Below are 23,639 nucleotides of genomic sequence, written 5' to 3'. Positions count from 1 at the left end.
GTCAGCCGGCCGACAGGGGGCGTGGGAGCCTGGCTTCCCAGGGGCGTCCACGGAGGCCAAGGCCCGGCCGGATGTCCCGCCCCGGCACCCCGGAAGGAGTCGCGAGAGAGGCGGCCCGCGCTGACAGTGTCCCTGGGCCTCCGCGCTTGTCCCGCCGGCCCCGGCCTCGCCGCCCCGCGCAGTGCCCAGCCCGGCCCTGCCGACCCGCTTCTACCGCTGGCTCCGCGCCCTTCCCCGAGGGCTGGATGATGGGCTCTTTCGCCCTGCAAACGGTGGACACCGAGCTGACCGCGGACTCGGTGGAGTGGTGCCCGCTGCAAGGCTGCAGGCACCTGCTGGCGTGCGGGACCTACCAGCTGCGGCGGCCGGAGGACCGGCCTGCCGGCCCCCAGAACAAGGTGCGCGCGCCGCGGCTTCGGGAGGGGAGGGCGGGCCGGCCCACGAGGTTGAGGCCGAAAGGCGCACCGAATCGCCCAGTAGGTGGAGAGGGGATATTGGCCCTTTGGCCAGGAGGTAGATTATAAAGAGTTTAGAATCTTTTTTAAAAAATTGTTCTCGGCTGGGCGCAGTGGCTCACGCCTGTAATCCCAGCACTTTGGGAGGCCGAGGCGGGCGGATCACGAGGTCAGGAGATCGAGACCATCCTGGCTAACATGGTGAAACCCCGTCTCTGCTAAAAAAAAAATGCAAAACAATTAGCCGGGCGTGGTGGCGGCGCCTGTAGTCCCAGCCACTAGGGAGGCTGAGGCAGGCGAATGGCGTGAACCCGGGAGGCAGAGCTTGCAGTGAGCCGAGATCGCACCACTGCATTCCAGCCTGGGCGATAGAGCAAGACTACATCTCAAAAAAAAAAAATTACTTTTTTCTGAGACAAGGTCTTGCAGTGTCACCCAGGCTGGAGTGCAGCCTCGGACTCCAGGGCTCAGGGCATCCTCCCGCCTCAACCCCCTGAGTAGCTGGCACCACTGGCACGCGCCACCGCCCCCGGCCAACTTTAGAATCTTGAGAGCAGAACGTTTTCTAGATACAGGTGTGGCCCAAGCTAATGGATGGAATCTACAGTAAAGAGAAAGTGGAAATAATATCTTAACTTCTGGTGGGTACATATTAGGATCCAAATTGGGCACTGGAACAACAGGCGTAAGTCAGGACTGTCCCAGGCAAACTGGGTTCTGTGGTTACCCTAGCCATAGCTGGTCCCTGTTGGCCAGTTTAGAAGGAGCCTTCTCTACTGGGTCCAGGAGTGTTCACCTACTCAATAGACGTTTCTCCAGCTCAGAAAACCAGAGGTTCTCCTTCCAGGCAGAATTCCACTCCGTTAGTCATGGCAAACCTTTGAGTTCCTTGGATCCCTTTTCCCATCCCTTGGGTTCCTTGGTGTCTTGGGATAATCAGAGAATACCTCTGCATTTTTTGTAGGGTGGAATGGAAGTTGAGGAGCCTGAGGTCCGTTTAGGCCGTCTCTTCCTGTACAATTTCAATGACAACAACTCTATTCACCCTCTGGTCGAGGTCCAAAGAAAAGATACTTCTGCAATCCTGGACATGAAATGGTACAACTGTGATAATCCCACTAGGTGTAGAATTTGTCATGAGTAGCAATCAGGGAAGCCTGATGCCTTATGCCTTCAACAAGACAGGCATTGCATCTCAACTTTGGGTTTATTTCTTTGCTGTCCCGCCTACCTTCCACCTGGGGAGTGCTTTACCTGGGGCTTATTTCCTTTGTCATGTTCCAGCCAGGGAAGTGATAGGAGTTTTCTGACTTCATAACCTGGGGCGTCTTTTGTTTGAGAACACAGTTGTAGGCTCTAGCCCACTTTTGGAGCTGAGATTTAAATGCAGTGGTGTGTGGCATAATTATGTTTTGGTCAACAATGGAGCACGTATACCATGGTGGTGCCTTAACGTAATGGAGCTGCCCTATACAGGTGTACCACTTTTTATCCTTTTTAATTTTTTTTTTTTTTTTTTTTTTTTGAGGCAGGGTCTTGTTCCGTTGCCCAGGCTGGAATGCAGTCACGTGATCATAGCTCACTGCAGCCTTGAACTCCTGGGCTCAAGCAATTCTCCGTCTCAGCCTCTCGAGTAGCTGAGACTTCAGACTTCAGGTAGACGCCACCATGCCTCTTTTTTTTTTTTTTTTTTTTTTGAGACGGAGTCTCACTCTGTCACCCGGGCTGGAGTGCAGTGGCATGGTCTTGGCTCACTGCAAGCTCTGCCTCCTGGGTTCACGCCATTCTCCTGCGTCGGCCTCCCTAAGAGCTGGCTCTACAGGCGCCCGCCACCACACCCGGTTAATTTTTTTTGTATTTTTAGTAGAGACGTGGTTTCACCGTGTTAGCCAGGATGGTCTTGATCTCCTGACCTCGTGATCCACCCGCCTCAGCCTCCCAAAGTGCTGGGATTACAGGCGTGAGCCACGACGCCTGGCCTTACCACACCTCATTTTTGTTTGTTAGTTTGTAGAAACAAGGTCTTGCTATGTTGCTCAGGCTGGTTTCGAACTCCTTGCCTCAAGTCATTCTCCTACCTCAGCCTCCCAAAGTGTTGGAGTTACAGGTGTGAGCCACCATGCCCGGCCACCTGTTTTTTATCCTTTATGTTGTATTCTTACTGTATCTTTTCTATGTTTAGATATACAACCACTTACTGTTGTGTTACACTTGCCTGCAGTAACATGCTGTAAGGTTTGTGGCATAGGAGCAGTGGGCCGTACCATATAGTCAAGGTGTGTAGTAGGATGTCCCGGCTGGGTTTGCATGGACTGCAGCCCTGTTCTTAAGGGAAGCATGACTGTGGTTACCGGGACGCATGTTGCACGCCTGTGCTCCGGGAACATTGGTGTGCTTATGGTGGGCCCTCTCCTCAGGTGTCACATCCCGGTGGGTGGACATGCCCTCTTGGGCTTGGCAGATGCCAGTGGATCCATACAACTGCTCCGCCTGGTGGAATATGAGGTCAGTGACTTGCACTTGTTCTGTGGGGCAGGAGGGACTTGAATAGAGAGGGTTGGGGAGGAGGCTGTGCTGATAAAGACATTTTTCTAGAACGATCTCTCTTTAATGGTGAGCTATATATAAACGTTCTAAGATAACGTGAAGTCTATTTTTAAGTTGTATTGCATTCTACATCCAACTCCAAGAGGAAGTCACCTCATGTGTCACCATAAGGGCTGAAGTGACAGGATGTTCACTGACCTGTCAGTGAATCTGAAAGTTCTCCAATGACAGCCTGGGCAAGCATTCTTAGGTTGATGCTGGGGCCCAGAGTAGCAGTGAGCATTCTGTGTGAAGATGGCGTTTCTCACTGATTATTGGAAAAGCTTGTGAGTCCTGTGTGAATTTTTCCGGGTTTCTCACAGTGCTCCGGAGCCATGCATTAGCAAAGTGACTTCATCTGATAGCTGTCAGGGAGGAGAACGGGGATGTCCCATAGTGGGGTGATGTAAACAGCCTGAGACCACGCCCTCACTCCGATGCGGATGCTGCAGGCGGGGCTGGGCCAACCGAGGGCCTGTATAGGAAAGGGCCTTGCTTAAGGCAGCTTAGAGCAGTTGCCCTGTCTTAGAAAGGAGGGAAAGAGCAGTCACAGGAAAGCTGTGGGCCCAAGGGAGGAACGCATGAACCCAGGAAAGGGCTTTGGTACAGCAGCCTGCTGGGAGCCAGGGATGGAGTTAAGCACTGGCCAGGCTGTTTAGGAAATGAAATTTATATAGATCTGCATAAAGAGCAACCACGTTCTCATGGCTGCTCGCGGCTTCTGAAGTGGAAACCAGAGGAGTTTCCCCATTGTCTCTGTCTCGGGAGGCGAGTGTTCCAGCGGCCCTGGAGGCCTGGGGTGGGAAACTGCGTGTGCCACTGTGGTCTGGAGCCTGCACAGGCGTCTCAACAGCATCTAGGAGCGCAAGGACGGCAAGGGGGTGTGAAAGGGAGGGAGACCGTGCCCCAAGATCAAGCCTGTGGGAAAGTTGTCCTGCAAGTGTGAGGAATGTGAGCTCCAGTGTCCCCAGGTCTTCTCGGGGCCCCTGGCAGGGATGTCAGTGTTAGGTGGAAGTGTGACTCAGTGACTGATGTACTTCATTCGCATAGGGTGTAAATGAGGGAACGATGACTTCCCTACAGGAGAGGAAAAGTCTTTTGGGGGTTCTGGGGTGGCTACTTCCCTTTGATGGAGTTTCTTCTTCTCCAGTAGAAGAGCCACGTGCTGGAGCCATTGTCCAGCCTTGCCCTGGAGGAGCAGTGTCTGGCTTTGTCCCTAGATTGGTCCACTGGGAAAACTGGAAGGTAAGGGCCAGGCTTGGTCAGGGGCCCTGAGTCTTTCTCTGAGGACCACTTCCACTTTTCAGGCTAGAGAGCTCCAGCCGCCTTCAGCGACCCGGGACTGTGCTCCTCAGCCCTGACATCATCACTGCCAGTCCTATTATAAAAAAAAGGTCCCCCATTTTAGATAAATAGCAATAGTGTTTTTACCTAGAGAAGTCGACACTGGTGTCTTTGACAAGCTTAGCAGTGGTTGTGATCTTAGCCAGCCAGTCTCTTAAGGGGCGTATCCACATCCCAGGGCTGTGGAGACCCTCTCTCAGGACTTGTTTGGGAACCAGAAGAGGCTAACGAATAACATTCGGCTGGGCTTCTTCATGGGTTCCCTGTGTCTAGGGCCAGGGACCAGCCCTTGAAGATCATCAGCAGTGACTCCACAGGGCAGCTTCACCTCCTGATGGTGAATGAGACGGGGCCCAGGCTGCAGAAAGTGGCCTCATGGCAGGCACATCAATTCGAGGCCTGGATTGCTGCTTTCAATTACTGGCATACAGAAATTGTGTATTCAGGTCAGTATTCCTCCGCCGGTCACCTCTGATGGAAGGCTTGCTGAGGAAGGGGCGGAGGGAGAGGGGGAGGCCTGTGCCGCAGTTGTGATTCCAGTTGTGTTGGGATCTTGAAGACCTTTTATGGAAAGTGTACTTTTTTTTTTTTTTTGAAACTGAGTCTTGCTCTTTTGCTAGGCTAGAGTGCAGTGGCATGATGTTGGCTTACTGCAACCTCCACCTCCCAGGTTCAAGCGATTCTCCTGCCTCAGCCTCCCAAGTAGCTGGGATTACAGGCGCCCGCCCCCACACCCAGCTAATTTTTGTGTTTTTAGTAGAGACAGGGTTTCACCATGTTGGTCAGGCTGGTCTCTATCTCCTGACCTCGTGATGCGCCCACCTCAGCCTCCCAAAGTGTTGGGATTACAGGCGTGAGCCACTGCGCCCGGCCACTATTTTTTTCCTTTTTTGGAGAATGTACTTTCTGGGACAAAGGCTATAGTTGGCGCTCATCACTTAGCTATTCTTTTTTTGTTTTGTTTTGTTTTTTTTTGAGACAGAGTCTCACTTGTCGCCCAGGCTGGAGTACAGTGGTGCAATCTCACCTCACTGCAAGCTCTGCCTCCTGGGTTCACGCCATTCTCCTGCCTCAACCCCCTGAGTAGCTGGGACTACAGGCACCCGCCACCATGCCCCACTCATATTTTTTTTTTTTTTTTTAGAGAGACGGGGTTTCACCGTACCAGGATGGTCTCAATCTCCTGACCTCGTGATCCTCCTGCCTCGACCTCCCAAAGTGCTGCTGGGATTACAGGTGTGAGCCACTGCACCCAGCCCATTTATTCTTTTTTTTTTTTTTGAGATGGAGTCTTGCTTTGTTGCCTAGGCTGGAGTGCAGTGGCACGATCTCGGCTCACTGCAAGCTCCGCCTCCCAGGTTCATGCCATTCCCCTGCCTCAGCCTCCTGAGTAGCTGGGACTACAGGTACCCGCCACCACACCCGGCTAATTTTTTGTATTTTTAGTAGAGGCGGGGTTTCACTGTGTTCACCAGGGTAGTCTTGATCTCCTGACCTCGTGATCCGCTCACCTCGGCCTCCCAAAGTGCTGGGATTACAGGCTTGAGCCACCTTGCCCCGCCCACTTATTCTTTAGAGAGCAAAGTATAACTTGCCTCAAGCAGTGCAGGGTCTTGGGTGGTGTTGGCCAGGGTGTTGGAGGAGCAGGCACTTGTGGGCAGAGCCATCCTGCCTCCCTGATATGCTCGGTGTCAGATCCTTTATGCTTTTACTGGAAGTCCAGTTTCTGTGCTTTTTGCCTGATACCTGTGGATACAATAGTGACTTCACCATGTTGGATTTCAAGTTTGTCTGCGCCCTTTTTGGATATAGTTTATCTTCCAGAAATAAAGGAAGCATGAGAGAAATAAGATTCCTTTCCAGGTCTTGTGAATGGTTTGCATTTGGGGCATGCTGATGTGGGAGTGAGAAATTAACAACTGATGTTTCCAGGAAGGAGGTAGCTTTGGCTAGCTTCTCTTTCCCAGGTAGAGATAACTCATGGCAGGTGAGAGGGGCTGGTCTCTGAGAAAAGACAGAAGAGGAGTTGCTGAATTTGCAAATAGCCGAAGAAAAGATCTGACCCTTCCCTGCTGCTACCCATCCGGGCCACTGTCTCATCTAGTTTGTTACAGCAGAGCAGCAGGTGATGGCCCTGCCTTCATTCCTGACTGTTCCAGTTTCCACACAGTAGCCAGGGCAAGTGTTTTAAAAACACACACACTTTATCGCATTTCATTCATTGTTAGAACCCCTCGCAGTTCCTGTTTCATTGAGGATAAAATCCATAATAGTGATGCGATTACCCAAGGCCTGTGGAATCTGGTCCACGCCTGCTTCTCCGGCCTTGTTTTGGCTCCTCTGCTCTCAGTCACCTTTTACTGAAATAGTCCACGTTCCCTCAGTCGCAGGGTTTCATCACGGGATGTTTCCTTCATGGGTGAATTCTGCTTTTCTGACATGCTCAGCTTAGAATCTTGTCCTTAGAAGACTGATGCAGAGCAGCTGTCCTTCCACCCCAGGCAGGCCTGACCTCCGCCGTGGCTCACGCCACCCCTGCTTGTCCGAGTAACGAGCACGTGTGTAGGGTGGCGTTCTTATTTGTGTTGCTCGTTGTCACAGCCTTGAACCGTCTGAGAGCCATAAAGATCTCATTTCTTGAGGTCTTTCCTTTGATTGGTTCTTCTACCTTGAGCTAATTCAGAGCAAAGGTACCGTAGGGCAATTATTGAATAATTCTGGATTGATACATTCTTTCAACAAATGGTATGTGCTGAGCCCTATTCTAGGTGATTAGAATACTTCAGCAAACTAAACAGACAAAAGTCCTGCTTGCTTTTTTATTATTTTTATTTATTTATTTATTTTGAGATGGAGTTTTGTTCTTATTGCCCAGGCTGGAGTGCAGTGGTGCAATCTTGGCTCATTGCAACCTCCGCCTCCTGGGTTCAAGTGATTCTCCTGCCTCAGCCTCCTGAGTAGTTGGGATTACAGGCACCTGCCGCCACGCCCCGCTAATTTTTGTATTTTTAGTAGAGACGGGGTTTCACCATGTTGCCCAGGCTGGTCTCGAACGCCTAGGCTCAAGCGATCCACCTGCCTCGGCCTCCCAGTGCTGGGATTACAGGCCTGAGCCACTGCACTCAGCCTTCTTAAAAAAATTATTTATATAGGCCAGGCGCGGTGGCTCACACCTGTAATCCCAGCACTTTAGGAGGCCAAGGTGGGCGGATCACGAGGTCAGCAGATCAAAACCATCCTGGCCAACATGGTGAAACCCCATCTCTACTAAAATACAAAAAATTAGCCGGGCATGGTGGCGGGCACCTGTAGTCCCAACTACTTGGGAGGCTGAGACAGTGGAATTGCTTGAACCCGGGAGGCAGAGGTTGCAGTGAGCCGAGATCACGCCACTGCACTCCAGCCTGGCGACAGAGCAAGGCTCCGTCTCAAAAAAAAAAAAATTATTTATATAAATATATTTTGGGGATGCGGTGGGTGGTTCACGTCTTGCTGTGTCACCCAGGCTGGAGTGCAATGGCGTGATCACAGGTCACTGCAGCCTTAACGTCCCAGGGTCAAGCGATCCTCCTGCCTCAGCCTTCTGAGTAGCTAGGACTATAGGTGTGAGTTACCACACCTGGCTGATTTTCACATAAAAGTCCCTGCTTTCACCCAGCTTACATTCTGTGGCCGGGAGACAGACAGTAAACACAAGGCATAATACGTAACAGGGAAGGAGACTGCATGGCGTGTCAGGGGCGATGAGTGCTTTGGAAAGAAGGTAGAAGGAGGTGAGGGGACCAAGGGTGCTGGGAGCAGGTGCAGATTATACTGTTGGAGAGCATGGTCAGGGTGGGCAGTGGTCTTAAGGCAGGAGTGGCCCTGCTATGGCAGAAGAGTAGCCAGTAGCCAGCATGGTTAGGATGACCTGAGGGAGTAGCGGAATAGAAGGTGAAATCAGAGGTAATGGGCCAGGGCACAGGGCCGTGCAGGCTCCAGGAAGGACTTTGTTTCCTACTCAGAATGAAATGGGAGCTGTTGCAGGATGTTGAGCAGAGGAATGACAGATTCTGACTTGCATTTTAAAATTTGTGATGACCTCTTTGGTGAATGTGAGTCTAGACCGCAAGAGGGAGGGGCACAGCCTGGAGACTCGACACTGGGCAGGTGATGAGACAGCCCAGAGCAGGTTTGGAGTAGTGGAGGTGAGGACCAGTGGTTGGGTTCTGGATAGAAGTGAAGGTAGATCCAGTCAGATTTCCTGATGGGGTGGATGTGTGCGGCATGAGAGAGTGGAGAGACTCATGTATAAAGAAGCCTTTGCCTGCTCTATACAAATTTGCCACAGAATGGCAGCTCATACTTGAGGCTCATCTGCAGGCTTCATGCCTAGGTCAGCTGATTCCTCTGGTTCATTTAACTGTAGGTCATGTTCACCGTGTATCCGTAGTGTCTATTATGAGGGTCCATAGTGTGTGTTGAGCAAGTACCTATTTGATGGGTGATAGGTGGGTAGGTGGATGGGTGGATGGATGGATGGTGGGTGGGAGGGCGTGTGGGTGGCTGGATGGATGGATGGTGGGTGGATGAGTGAGTGGGTGGGTTTGTGGTGGATGGATGGTGGATTTTTGGATGGTGGGTGACGGGATGGATGGATGGATGGATTTTTGGATGGTGGGTGGTGGGGTTTGGATAGATAGTGGGTGAGTGGATGGATGGATGGTGGGTGGGAGGGCGTGTGGGTGGATGGATGGATGGATGGTGGGTGGATGAGTGGGTGGGTGTGTGGTGGATGGATGGTGGATTTTTGGATGGTGATGGTGGTGGGGTGGATAGATGGTGAGTGACTGGATAGATGGATGGTGGATTGTTGGATGGATGGATGGGTGGTGGGTGGATGGATGGATTTTTAGATGGTGGGTCGTGGGTGGTGGATGGTGGATGGATGGTGGATTGTTGGATGGATGGATGGTGGGTGAGTGGCTGGCTGGCTGGCTTGATGGATGGTGGGTGGATGGATGGATTTTTGGGTGGTGGGTGGTGGGTGGATGTATGGTAGATTGTTGGATGGAAGACGGGAGGGCGAGTGGGTCGATGGATAGTGGATTGTTGGGTGGATGGATGGATGGATGGTGGGTGAGTGACTGGCTGGCCGGCTGGATGGATGGTGGGTAGATGATGGATTTTTGGATGGTGGGTGGTGGGTGGTGGATGGATGGTGGATTGTTGGATGGATGGTGGGTGGATGGATGGAAGGTGGGTGGGTGGGTGGGTGGATGGATGGTGGAATTTTGGATGGGGTGGGGTCGGGGGGTGGATAGATGGTGAGATGGATGGAAGGTGGGTGGGTAGTGGGAGCTGGATGATGCAGGGGTGGGGGATGTGGTCAGGCCTAGACGTTTTCCTTCTGCTCTTCTTCACTCTCCCTGTGGGCCCTGCTCTTGAGCTTCCCTTCCTTCAGGTGCCACCATTCACCCCATGTCTGTGTTGCTTTTCTTGGAAGATTGGTTGTGGTTCAGTGCACCAACTCCTCTGTTCTCCCATCCTTTTCGTTCCCCTAAACAAGTGCTTTAAGATGACAGAGGGCACCTTCCTTTCAGGTGCATGGTGTGGAGTCCTTGTGCTTGCTGCCTCCTGTGTGCAGTTTCTGTTCAGGGCTCTGATCTGGCAACTCTTGTTCTTAGAAGCCAGGGCTTTATTCACTGGAGCCCTTAGCAAAGGCAGTTTAGCCCCTAGGACCTAGTAACGGCCCCTGTGAACAATGGTCGCCTGCACCTGATGGCCTTCAGGGCCCCTTCAGTTTCCATTTCCTCCCTTCTGTTCCTGCAGGCTTCTTTCTGTTCCGTCCGTCTTTCCCCTCCTGCTTCCAGTCTCTAGAGAGTCAAGGCACAGCAATGACATTCCTGGGGTTTGTTTCTGGGACCTCCTGTTGAGGTGGCAACCTAAGACTCCCCCAGCAAAGTCACCAGGGGAACTTCCTCACAGACAGAGTCACCCAGGGGAGCTTCCTCACAGACAGAGTCACCCAGGGGAGCTTCCTCACAGACAGAGTCACCCAGGGGAGCTTCCTCACAGACAGAGTCACCCAGGGGAGCTTCCTCACAGACAGAGTCACCCAGGGGAGCTTCCTCACAGACAGAGTCACCCAGGGGAGCTTCCTCACAGACAGAGTCACCCAGGGGAGCTTCCTCACAGACAGAGTCACCCAGGGGAGCTTCCTCACAGACAGAGTCACCCAGGGGAGCTTCCTCACAGACAGAGTCACCCAGGGGAGCTTCCTCACAGACAGAGTCACCCAGGGGAGCTTCCTCACAGACAGAGTCACCCAGGGGAGCTTCCTCACAGACAGAGTCACCCAGGGGAGCTTCCTCACAGACAGAGTCACCCAGGGGAGCTTCCTCACAGACAGAGTCACCCAGGGGAGCTTCCTCACAGACAGAGTCACCCAGGGGAGCTTCCTCACAGACAGAGTCACCCAGGGGAGCTTCCTCACAGACAGAGTCACCCAGGGGAGCTTCCTCACAGACAGAGTCACCCAGGGGAGCTTCCTCACAGACAGAGTCACCCAGGGGAGCTTCCTCACAGACAGAGTCACCCAGGGGAGCTTCCTCACAGACAGAGTCACCCAGGGGAGCTTCCTCACAGACAGAGTCACCCAGGGGAGCTTCCTCACAGACAGAGTCACCCAGGGGAGCTTCCTCACAGACAGAGTCACCCAGGGGAGCTTCCTCACAGACAGAGTCACCCAGGGGAGCTTCCTCACAGACAGAGTCACCCAGGGGAGCTTCCTCACAGACAGAGTCACCCAGGGGAGCTTCCTCACAGACAGAGTCACCCAGGGGAGCTTCCTCACAGACAGAGTCACCCAGGGGAGCTTCCTCACAGACAGAGTCACCCAGGGGAGCTTCCTCACAGACAGAGTCACCCAGGGGAGCTTCCTCACAGACAGAGTCACCCAGGGGAGCTTCCTCACAGTCAGTCACCCAGGGGAGCTTCCTCACAGACATCAACGGCCTCACTGAGAAGGCTCATTTCCTGTCATTGGTGATGTTCATGCTTCTCTGTCTCCACACAGGGGGCGACGATGGCCTTCTGAGGGGCTGGGACACCAGGGTACCCGGCAAATTTCTCTTCACTAGCAAAAGGTAACTGTCCAAGGGCCAGCACTTGGTGCCCACACCAGCCCTCCGGTTCCCTGGGTCACCAGCCCTCCGGTTCCCTGGGTCACCAGCCTTCCCTTTCCCTGGGTCACCAGCCCTCCCTTTCCCTGGGTCACCAGCCCTCCCTTTCCCTGGGTCACCAGCCCTCCCGTTCCCTGGGTCACCAGCCCTCCTGTTCCCTGGGTCAGCAGCCCTCCCGTTTCCTGGGTGGGTCCGTGTGCTGGGCACTGGTTCAGACGCCGCCTCTGCTTGCAGACACACCATGGGCGTGTGCAGCATCCAGAGCAGCCCCCATCGGGAGCACATCCTGGCCACGGGAAGGTGAGTCCCCGGGAGGCTCTCGGGCCCTTCTCTTCTCTTTCGCTGCCTTTGCTCCTGGGAAGGTGAGTCCCCGGGAGGCTCCTGGGCCCTTCATCCCTCTTTCGCTGCCTTTCCTCCTGGCACCATTGCAGCGTTTCGTCTGCCAGTGCTTCGCCGGAGTGTAGGTATATGGGTTTGGGAAAGGGGACTTTGTCCTCGAGGGATGCATGGGACAGGTCTCTGGGAGACGTTCTGTGTCTCCCAGGGGCCTTGTGGAACAGGTGAGCCTGGGCTTTCCTTGCATGCCTCCCATGGTTGGTCGGTTTCAGCTATGATGAGCACATCCTACTGTGGGACACACGAAACATGAAGCAGCCGTTGGCAGACACGCCCGTGCAGGGTGGGGTATGGAGAATCAAGTGGCACCCTTTCCACCACCACCTGCTCCTGGCCGCCTGCATGCACAGTGGCTTTAAGATCCTCAACTGCCAAAAGGCAATGGGTGAGTAGGGACCCGTGGCTGCTGGGCCTCAGGGCAGGGCACCAGTTCCCTGCCCCCTCGCTCTGCTGGGCTCTTCCCTCAGCTCCCTGCTCCCTTGCTCTGCTGGGCTCTTCCCTCAGCTTTTACACACTCCCAGCGTCGCGCCCTAGACTTGGTCATGATCCATAACTGTCCCAGCTCCAGAATCTCTGCTCTCTAACCACAGTTTTCCCTGGTTTCCCAGCTCCGTCATTCCGGTGCCTCCTGCATTTCAGCAGACCTCTGACCCCACTGGGACCTCTAGTCTGGAGGCTTGGCCACCCATCACTCCCATAACCATCCTTGTCTGTGCTCTCCCATGCTCCTTCTGCCTGTGGTCAGCTGGAACTCTGTGGTCTGCTGCCGCCTGTGAGCTCACACTCCATTCCCTTCATCCCTTTCTCACACTCTGGGCAGAACCCAGTGTTGTTTTGTTGGGAACAAGCACCTCTGCTTCTGGCTGAGCCGGAGAACGTGGCTGGAATCAGCTGTCCGCGTTGTGTTCTAGTAGGTCCCTGGGATTCCTGGTGATCTGAACATTTCTCTAGGCAGTAATCCCCCACCGTCAGAACTGGTTCACATTTTCTTCTCTCTGCTCAAACCTCCAGGACCTCCTCTTCCCTCCTGACTCGCAGCTCATGATCTTTCCTCTTTCGCCTCTTCTCTCTCCCCTCACTCCAAAAATAAGCAATCACAAAACCACCTCATCTTCCCACCATTAAGCCCACTGGCCTCTTGGGCCACCCACATGCTCTCTGCCCTCTGCAGCGGTGGGTGACCCACACCTGTTCCCAAGGCCAGTTTCTTCTCTGCACTGGATTGTACTCAAGGACTTGATTGACTCGATTTCCGCATGGTATTCCTCTTTTTTTTTTTTTTGAGACGGAGTCTTGCTCTGTCACCCAAGCTGGAGTGCAGTGGCGCGATCTCGGCTCACCACAACCTTCGCCTTCTGCGTTCTAGCGATTCTCCTGCCTCAGCCTCCCAAGTAGTTGGGATTACAGGCGCCCACCACCATGCCCGGCTGATTTTTATAGTTTTAGAAGAGATGGGGGGTTCACCATGTTGGTCAGGCTGGTCTGGAACTCCTGACCTCGTGATCCGCCTGCCTTGGCCTCCCAAAGTGTTAGGATTACAGGCGTGAGCCACCGTGCCTGGCCTGTATTCCTCTGTTTTTTGCATCTTTAGTTTCTCCATCTCTTCTGTATTGTTTCTGTTAGTTCTGTGAATGTGCTTTGTATTTCTCATCGTTTTTTTGTTTTGTTTTGAGATGGGGTCTTGCTCTGTCACCCAGGCTGGAGTGTGGTGGTGCAATTGTAGCTCACTGTAGCCTCAACCTCCTGGGGCTCAAACCAGCCTCCCATCTCAGCCTCCTGAGTAGCTGGGACCCCCATGCCAAGCCATAATATTTCTTGTATTGAAACAATTTGAGATCTTTTTTTTTTTTTTGAGATGGAGTCTTGCTCTGTCACCCAGAATGGCGTACAGTGGTGTGATCTCGGCTCACTGCAACCTCTGCTTCCTGGCTTCAAGCAATTCTCCTGCCTCAGCCTCCAGAGTAGCTGGGATCACAGGCTTGTGCCACCACGCCTGGCTAATTTTCGTATTTTTAGTAGAGACGGGCTTTCACCACGTTGGCCAGGTTGGTCTTGAACTCCTGACCTCAGGTGATCCGCCCGCCTTGGCCTCCCAAAGTACGAGCCACCGTGCCCAGCCCCTGGGCTCAAACCATCCTTCCACCTCAGCCTCCCGAGTAGCTGGGACCACCATGCCCAGCCATAATATTTCTCATCTTAAAACAATTTGAGGTCTTTTTTCTTTATTAATGGTGATACATTTTCCTCTGAGCACTGCTTTTGCTGCAACCCATACATTTTAATATGTGGTATTTTTATTTTCATTCATCTCAAGGTACTTTCTAATTTCCCATGTGGTTTTTTTCTTCGACCATTGGGTATTTATTTATGAGTGTGTTGTTTAATTTACATGTTTTTTCTTCGACTATTGGTTATTTATTTATGAGTGTGTTGTTTTAATTTACATGTTTTTAAGTGCCCACATTTCTTTCTGTTACCAATTTCTAATGTTATTCCATTGTGCATTCCTGTTGAATTTACTGAGATTTGTTTTGTGGCCTAGAGTGTGGTCTCTCCTGGGGAGTGCCCCTGTGCACTTGGGGACGTGTGTTCTGCTGCCATTGGCTGGAATGCCCTGTAGGTGCCTGTGAGGTCTCGGCTTTATAATGTTCAAATCTTCTGGTTCCTTACTGAATCTCCTGTCTGGGCAATATTGAAAGTGGTCTATTGGCTGGGCACGGTGGCTCACGCCTGTAATCCCAGCACTTTGGGAGGCCAAGGTGGGCAGATCACAAGGTCAGGAGATCGAGACCATCCTGGCTAACATGGTGAAACCCCGTCTCTACTAAAAATACAAAAAATTAGCCAGGCGCAGTGGTGGGCGCCTGTAGTTCCAGCTACTTGGGAGGCTGAGGCAGGAGAATGGCGTGAACCCAGGAGGCGGAGCTTGCAGTGAGCCGAGATGGCGCCACTGCACTCCGGCCTCGGCGACACAGCAAGACTCCATCTCAAAAAAAAAAAAATACAAAAAATTAGCCGGGTGTGGTGATGGGCACCTGTAGTCCCAGCTACTCGAGAGGCTAAGGTAGGAGAATGGTGTGAACCCGGGAGGTGGAGGTTGTAGTGAGCCAAGATCGCGCCACTGCGCACCAGCCTGAGCAACAGAGCGAGACTCCATCTCAAAAAAAAAGAAAGTGGGCTATTGTTACCTCCAACTCTAACTGTAGAATGATGTATTTCCAGCCTCGTTTCCATCAGTTTTTACTTCACGTATTTTGGGGATCTCTTTTATGTATGTTTATAGTTCTGGTATCTTCCAGATGTGCTGACCCTTTTATCAATATAAAGTGTCTGTCTTTAAATCTAGTAACATTTTTTGTTTTAAAGTCAGTTTTGTCCGGCATTGGTAAAGTCACTTCAGTGTGGCATGATGCATCGTTTTTATTCTCTTTCAGTTCACACCTCTGAGTCTGAGGCGAGTTTTTGGTATGAGGTCGTGCTTTTTTTTTTTTTGAGATGGAGTCTCGCTCTGTCACCCAGGCTGGAATGCAGTGGCGCTGTCTTGGCTCAATGCAACCTCCGTCTTCCGGGTTCACGCCATCCTCCTGCCTCAGCCTCCCCGAATAGCTGGGAATACAGGCACCTGCCACCACTCCTGGCTAATTTTTGTATTTTTAGTGGAGACGAGGTTTCACCATGTTGGCCAGGGGTCGTGCATTTTTGCCAGGAAGCCTGTGAAAGTGGTGCTGTGCCCTCCTTAGTTCCTCACATCAAGGGTCTGTGATGCCACGTTGTTCCATTTTTATGAAATTTGGTCACTTTGTTAAGGTGGTGTTTGCCCCAATCCCTTCACTGAAGAGATACTGTTTTACTCTTTGGGATTAATCAGTAATCTGTGGTGAGAATCTTTGAACCTGTGTCAGTAACTCCCTTATCATACTTTTACCCAATTCAGAGACAATTGGTGCTTGAATAAATTATGGTAATGGCAAAGTGGTGATTTTCTTTTTTTTTTCTTTTTTTTTTGAGACGGGGTCTTGCTCTGTTGCCCTGGCTAGAGTGCAGTGGCGCGATCTCGGCCCACTGCAACCTCCGCCTCCCGGGTTCAAGCGATTCTCCTGCCTCAGCATCCCGAGCAGCTGGGACTACAGGTGCCCACCACCACGCCCGGCTAATTTTTTTTTTTTTTTTTTTTTTTTTTTTTGAGACAGAGTCTCGCTGTGTCGCCCAGGCTGGAGTGCAGTGGTGGGATCTTGGCTCACTGCAAGCTCTGCCTCCCGGGTTCACGCCATTCTCCGGCCTCAGCCTCCGGAGTAGCTAGGACTACAGGCGCCCACCACCACACCTGGCTAATTTTTTTTATATTTTTAGTAGAGACGGGGTTTCACCGTGTTAGCCAGGATGGTCTCGATTTCCTGACCTCGTGATCCGCCCACCTCGGCCTCCCAAAGTGCTGGGATTACAGGCGTGAGCCACCGTGCCTGGCCAATTTTTTGTATTTTTGTTAGAGACAGGGTTTCGCCATGTTAGCCAGGATGGTGTTGATCTCCTGACCTTGTCATCTGCCTGCCTCGGCCTCCCAAAGTGCTGGGATTACAGGTGTGAGCCACCACGCCTGGCCATCTCTTCCCATTCTTAATGGCATTTTTTTCTACTCAGAACAGAGCATTAATTTATTATTTTTCTGTCCTTGCCCCACCTGTTTTTTCCTAAGTCTCAGCTCACAATTGACTATTTGTTGTGCTCCCATCCATCCTGGTGACAGCCGTTCCCAGCCACTGCATGTTTTGATATAGCTTGCCTCCTGATAGAGGCTTAGGAGAGGCCCTTGGTGGTGTTTCCTAGACTTCTGAATGCTTGATACTTTTCTCTGTAGCCTTGATAATTGAAGGAGAATTTGCCCATTAATCCCTTGACTTGCATCTCCTTTGCTTGAGTTTCTTAAACACACTCCAGCACTGTCTGTTGGGCACACACTGGGTCTCCTGCCTTTTAACTGCTTTTGTAAAAATTGTAATAAAATTTGTGTAACATAAAATGCATGATTTTAGCCACTTTAAGTGTGCAATTTAGTGCAGGGACCAGCCCCACAGGGTCAGTGGGCTTCTCCCTGTGTGCGGCGATGAGAGAGTGTAGAAATAAAGACACAAGACAAAGAGATAAAAGAAAAGACAGTTGGGCCCGGGGGACCACTACCACCAATGCGCGGAGACCGGTAGTGGCCCCGAATGTCTGGCTGCGCTGTTATTTATTGGATACAAAGCAAAAGGGGCAGGGTAAAGTGTGTGAGTCATCTCCAGTGATAGGTAAGGTCACGTGGGTCACGTGTCCACTGGACAGGGGGCCTTTCCCTGCCTGGCAGCTGAGGCAGAGAGAGAGAGGAGACAGAGAGGAAGACAGCTTACACCATTATTTCTGCATATCAGAGACTTTTAGTACTTTCACTGATTTACTACTGCTATCTAGAAGGCAGAGCCAGGTGTACAGGATGGAACACGAAGGCGGACTAGGAGCGTGACCACTGAAGCACAGCATCACAGGGAGACCGTTAGGCCTCCGGATAACTGCGGGCGAACCTGACTGATGTCAGGCCCTCCACAAGAGGTGGAGGAGTAGAGTCTTCTCTAAACTCCCCCGGGGAAAGGGAGACTCCCTTTCCCTGTCTGCTAAGTAGCAGGTGTTTTTCCTTGACACTTTTCGGCTACTGCTAGACCATGGTCCGCCTGGCAACGGGCATCTTGCCAGACGCTGGCGTCACCGCTAGACCAAGGAGCCCTCTGGTGGCCCTGTCCGGGCATAACAGAAGGCTCACACTCTTGTCTTCTGGTCACACCTCACTATGTCCCCTCAGCTCCTATCTCTGTATGGCCTGGTTTTTCCTAGGTTATGATTGTAGAGCGAGGATTATTATAATATTGGGATAAAGAGTAATTACTACTAACTAATGATTAATGATATTCCTATATAATCATATCTAAGATCTATATCTGGTATAACTATTCTTGTTTTATATTTTATTATACTGGAACAGCTCGTGTCCTCGGTCTCTTGCCTCGGCGCCTGGGTGGCTCGCTGCCCACAATTTAGTGGTATTAAAGACATTCAAGGCCGGGCGCAGTGGCTCATGCCTGTAATCCCAGCACTTTGGGAGGCTGAGGCGGGCGGATCACCTGAGGTCAGGCGCCTGTAGTCCCAGCTACTTGGGAGGCTGAGTCAGGAGAATCGGTTGAACCTGGGAGGCGGAGGTTGCAGTGAGCCAAGATCACGCCACTGCACTCCAGCCTGGTGACAGAGTGACACTCCGTCTCAAAAAAAAAAAATAAAAGAAGACATTCAAAATACTGTGCAATCATCACTGCTACTTATTTTCAAAACTTTTCCGCCACCCCAAACATCCCTCCCGCAGCCTCTGTGCCCTCCGTTTACTCTGTCTATGGGGTTTGCCTTTTCTAGATGTTTCATGTGTCTTTTTATATCCGGCTTCTTTACAGCTTAACGTTTTCAAGGTTCACCCCTGTTGGAGCATGTGTCAGAATTCTCTTTTCAAGAAGGTAATGATGGACCACATTTTGTCTGTTCATCCTCTGATGGACATCTGGGTTGTTTTCACCTTTTGGCTATGGTGGGTTTTTAGTTTTTTGTTTTTTTTTTAAAGAGAGGGTCTAGTGTCCTGTCACCCAGGCTGGAGCGCAGTGGTGGAGTCAGAGCTCACTGCAGCCTGGACCACCTGGACACAGGCAATCCTCCTGCCTCAACTCAGTCCTCAGTGTTGGGATTACAGGCTTGAGCCACTACATCCAGCCTTTAATTCTTAAAAGTTGAAGAGGTGAACTAAGATAGGTCTGAGAGTTCAACATTCCAGGTCAGTTTTGTCAGGTACTCTGTATAGGCCTTTTTTTCTTTTTCTTTTTCTTTTTTTTTTTTGAGACGGAGTCTTGCTCTGTCGCCCAGGCTGGAATACAATGGCACAATCTCAGCTCACTGCAACCCCCACCTTCCGGGTTCAAGCAACTCTCCTGCTGCAACCTCTGGAGTAGCTGGGATTACAGGTGTGTGCCACCACACCTGGCTAATTTTTGTATTTTTTAGTAGAGACGAGGTTTTACCATGTGGGTCAGGCTGGTCTTGAACTCCTGACCTCAGGTGATCCACCCGCCTCGGCCTCCCAAAGTGTTAGGATTACAGGCGTTAGCTGCTGTGCCCGGCTGGCCTTTTTCATAACTTTATTTATGTATTTTTTTGAGACAGAGTCTCGCTCTGTCGCCCAGGCTGGAGTGCAGTGGGGTGATCTCAGCTTACTGCAACCTCCACCTCACAGATTCAGGGGATTCTCCTGCCTCAGGCTCCTGTGTAGCTGGGACTACAGGCGTGCGCCATCACGCCTGGCTAATTTTTGTGCTTTTAGTAGAGACGGGGTTTCACCATGTTTCCCAGGCTGCTCTCGAACTCCTGCCCTCATGTGATCCACCTGCCTCTGCCTCCCAAAGTGCTGGGATTACAGGTGTGAGCCACCGCGCCCGGCCTAATTTTAAAACAATTTGTATTGTCTGGGTGCAGTGGCTGACACTCGAAGTCACAGCACTCTGGGAGGGGCGGGTGGATTGCTTGAGCCGGGAGTTCGAGACTAGCCTGGACAACATAGTGGGACTCCGTGGCCACAAAAGATAGAAAAAAGTAGGGGGCATGATGGTCGCAGCTACTCAGGAGGTGAGGCAGGAAGACAGAGCCCAGGTCAATGCACTCCAGCCTATGCGACAGAGTGAGATCCTGTCTTGAAAACAAAAAGAGGGAGGAAAGATTGGCCTGTGGCTAATCAGAAAGGGCCTCCCATTCTTGGGGTCGCAACAGTGTCTTCCGTCCACTCATTCGCTGTCTTTTTCCCAGGCTGTGGCTCTCTGAGGGCTTAGACTCTGCCTTGTTACCTTTTCCTAAGCTGTAGAAGACGTCCTGCTGGCCCGAGTGGGCGTGTTGAGCGATTGCTGGATGAAAGACTAGCGGAGGTCCTGCCTGCCCGGTGACGCTACCTCCCAGGGGACAGTAACGGCCTCCCCAGGGGCTTCCTCCCGTGGGTCGCCCCACACATGCTGCTCGAGGGCCCCTGTGGCTGTCTCTGAACGTTCAGCATCTCACTCCTCCTCGGAGCCACCTCTGCCCAGTTGAAGCCCTGGGCCCAGGGTTGGGCCTCCCCGGCCCAGGCCCGTACAACCTCGGCACGTTTTGTAATCCAGTGCCGTCCTGTTCTGCCCTCAGCCCCTCTTCATCAGCACTCATTCTGGTTCTGATTCCGGTCACTGCCGGCATCAATCCCTGTACTTCAGAGGCAGCGATGGCAGCCCTTTCAGAGCCCAAGTGGCCACCCAGCCTTGCGGCCCCTGGCTCACCTTCCACTTGCTCTCCGCGACTGCCCCTGCCAGCCCTGGCCTTGCCTCCTAGACTCCAGATCGCCTCGGGTTTGGCCACGCCTCGTCATTCCCTCTGTTGCTGTGATGTCTGTTGCTGTGTGCTCTGGGAGGCGGTTGTAGCCTCTTTCCAGTTGCCGTAGCAACTTCTATAAAGAAACTGCTCACTTAACCTTGTCAGTGGCTCCTTTCCAAGCCAAAATCCAGACTCTGAAACAGGGCGTGCTGGATCCTGCATGCTTGGGACCCTCCAGCCCACTGTCACTCACTGACAGTGCCACGGCCGCCTGTTTGTGGTTCCCCGTGTGAGCCTTGGACTTTCTCACATCTGCTGTACACATGCTGCCTGTTCCTCAAACATCCCCTTCCTTCCCAGCTGGCTAAAACGCCTTTGTTCTTTGGTTTTAAGTGTTAACTGAGGTCTTTCCCCCTCTCTGGCTTTTGCCGTATTCTTCACCATCAAGTGAGGTTCTGTAGCCCCGCTTGATGCTTCTCTTGGAGGCACACAGGCGTGTGCACTGCAAGATGATAGTCTGTTTCTTCTCCAACATCTGCCCAGGTCTTGCTGGTTCTTTTGCATGACACAACGGCTCCTCAGGAAACACTTGCTGACCTGTGAGGGGCTGTTCTTGGTGGAGTCTCCCTGTCAGGCCTGACAGGCTGGGGAGAGTCTCTGGGTGATGTTGTGTTTCCTGGGTTCTCCCATCTCTCACTCCAGAGGAGAAGCAGGAGGCGACGGTCCTGACATCTCACACATTGCCCGACTCGCTGGTGTATGGAGCCGACTGGTCCTGGCTGCTCTTCCGTTCTCTGCAGCGGGCCCCCTCGTGGTCCTTTCCTAGCAACCTAGGAACCAAGACGGCAGACCTGAAGGGTGCAAGCGAGTTGCCAACACCCTGTCATGAATGCATAGAGGATAACGATGGGGAGGGCCATGCCAGACCCCAGAGTGGAATGAAGCCACTCACAGAGGGCATGAGGAAGAATGGCACCTGGCTGCAGGCTACAGCAGTCACCACACGTGACTGTGGCGTGAATCCAGAAGAAGCAGACTCAGCCTTCAGCCTCCTGGCCACCTGCTCCTTCTATGACCATGTGCTCCACCTCTGGGAGTGGGAGGGGAACTGAGCTTGAAATCATGAAGCCCCTTCCCACAAGGAGACCAGGAGGGAGACTGAGTGAATGCCCGGGACCACCTCGTCGGAGATGCTTACTGCAGCCCTGCAGGTGCCTGTGCACTGATGGAATCCACAGTGTAGTCAGAAAAGCTGTTGACTTCTCTTAAATAAACTTCCCTGCTGGGCCCCTGAAAGTGGACTGGGTGATTCTGTCTGGCAGAGAGTGGGGAAAAGACTCGGTTTCCAGCTTGCAGATTTGTTAAGTTTCTCAGGCAGATTTTGACTTTCAGCCTTTCATACTTGTTTAAGCAACTATTTATATTAAATGAATTTTTTTGAAAAACTTGAGTTTATAACATGTTTAAAATGAACACTTTATGCCTCATCATGGCACCAGAAATGCTTGTATAGATTGAGCACAGCCAGTCCAAAAATCCAAAATCCCAAAACTTTTGGAAAATCCCGCAGCTGAACTCATGTGACGGGTTGCATGTATTATTAAAAATACTAAGCACAGGCACAGTGGCCTGTAATCCCAGCACTTTGGGAGGGGCTGAGGCAGGAGGATTGCTTGAGGCCTGGAGTTCAAGACCAGCCTGGGCAACATAGCAAAACCCAGTCTCTATAAAAAGTAAAAAAAAAAAAATTAGCCAGGTGTGGTGCATGTGCCTATGGTCCCAGCCGCTTGGGAGGCTGAGGCAGGAGGATTGTTGAGCCCAGGAGTTCGAGGCTGCAGTGAGCCAGGGGCAACAGAGCAACACTCTTATCTCTAAAAATTAAATAATAAAAATATTGTATAAATAATAATTGATGACAACCAGTTACAGATTCGTTCCTTCTCTCAGCTTCATTTGACTAGCCTAAAAAACATATATTGTATAAAACTACCCTCAGGCTATGTGTATAAGGTGTATATGAAACAAAATTGCATTTCATGTTTAGACTTGTATCTCATCTCATCCCCAAGATGTCTCATTATGTACGTGCAGATATTCCAAAATCTGAAAAAATCTGAAATCCAAAACATTTCTGGTTCCAAGTTTTTTTTTTTTTTGCCCCCTGAGAAGGAGTTTCGCTCTTGCTGCCCAGGCTGGGGTGCAATGGCACAATCTCGACTCACTGCAACCTCCGCCTCCTGAGTTCAAGCGATTCTCCTGCCTCAGCCTCCCAAGTGGCTGGCATCCACCAGCACGCCCGGCTAATTTTGTATTTTTAGTAGAGACAAGGTTTCTCCATGTTGGTCAGGCTGGTCTCAAACTCTGGACCTCAGGTGATCTGCCCACCTCGGCCGTCCAAAGTGCTGGGATGACAGGCGTTGAGCCATGCCTTTTTTTTTTTTTTTTTTTTTTGAGACAGAGTCATGCTCTTGTCACCCAGGCTGGAGTGCAGTGGCTCAATCTTGGTGGCTCCATCTCCCAGGTTCAAGTGATTCTCCTGCCTCAGCCTCCAGAGTAGCTGGGATTACAGGTGTGTGCCACCATGCCTGGCTAATTTTTGTATTTTTAGTAGAGATGGGGTTTCATCATGTTGGCCAGGCTCCTGACCTCAGATGACCCACCTGCCTTGGCCTTCCAAAGTGCTGGGATTACAGGCATGAGCCATGGCACCCAGCCCCAAGCATTTTGGATAATGACGCTCAACCTGTATTGGATCCCTGTGCAGGTAAATAAAAGGGAGTGTGTGTTCCAAGTTGCCTTGGGGGTCATGAAATATGTGAAGTCTGTAGGGAACACTCATCACTGCAGCACCCACACGGGTTAGCTCCCAAATACTGGACAGATGGTGACTAGGTGTGTGAACAAACTGGGTGTGTTACATCCACCTCCTGCTGTGAGGGCTCTTGTCTCTCTGGGAGGAACTGTGGTTGAAGTACAGGCCACTATTTGTCAAATCCTCAGCATTTACTAATGATATATAGGTGACTACAAGCAAAAAACATGTAGTTTTATCCCTTTTTTGAGACGGAGTCTCACTGTGTTACCCAGGGTGGAGTGCAGTGGTGCGATCTCCACTCATTGCAAGCTCCGCCTCCTGGGTTTAAGCGATTCTCTTGCCTCAGCCTTCGGAGTAGCTGGGACTACAGGCGCAAGCCGCCACACCTGGCTAATTTTTGTATTTTTAGTAGAGACAGGGTTTCATCATGCTGGCCAGGCTGGTCTTGAACTCCTGATCTTGTGATCCTCCCGCCTCAGCCTCCCA

The 23,639-nt window shown here is 51.8% G+C and overlaps 1 protein-coding gene across 2 annotated transcripts; it reads left to right on the top strand.

Moving 5' to 3' along the window:
- DPH7 (diphthamide biosynthesis 7) lies at window positions 1-21,634 on the top strand. Of its 2 annotated transcripts, XM_054502058.2 has the most exons (9): window positions 1-398; window positions 1,420-1,553; window positions 2,873-2,960; window positions 4,195-4,286; window positions 4,659-4,831; window positions 11,443-11,512; window positions 11,783-11,848; window positions 12,157-12,329; window positions 21,041-21,634. In XM_054502058.2, the coding sequence occupies exons 1-9, from the start codon at window positions 72-74 to the stop codon at window positions 21,448-21,450; spliced, it is 1,533 nt and encodes a 510-aa protein (XP_054358033.2). In that variant the 5' UTR covers window positions 1-71; the 3' UTR covers window positions 21,451-21,634. The 2 variants fall into 2 exon arrangements, with proteins under 2 accessions (XP_054358033.2, XP_063506182.1); XM_063650112.1 differs by lacking the exons at window positions 1-398; window positions 1,420-1,553 and adding an exon at window positions 2,624-2,731.
- Window positions 21,635-23,639: the final 2,005 nt, after the last annotated feature.

Source organism: Pongo pygmaeus, chromosome 13 (assembly GCF_028885625.2).
Source record: "Pongo pygmaeus isolate AG05252 chromosome 13, NHGRI_mPonPyg2-v2.0_pri, whole genome shotgun sequence".
Lineage (NCBI taxonomy): Eukaryota > Metazoa > Chordata > Mammalia > Primates > Hominidae > Pongo > Pongo pygmaeus.
Note: the sequence above shows the minus strand (reverse complement) of the source record. Positions and strands in the feature narration are given on the sequence as shown.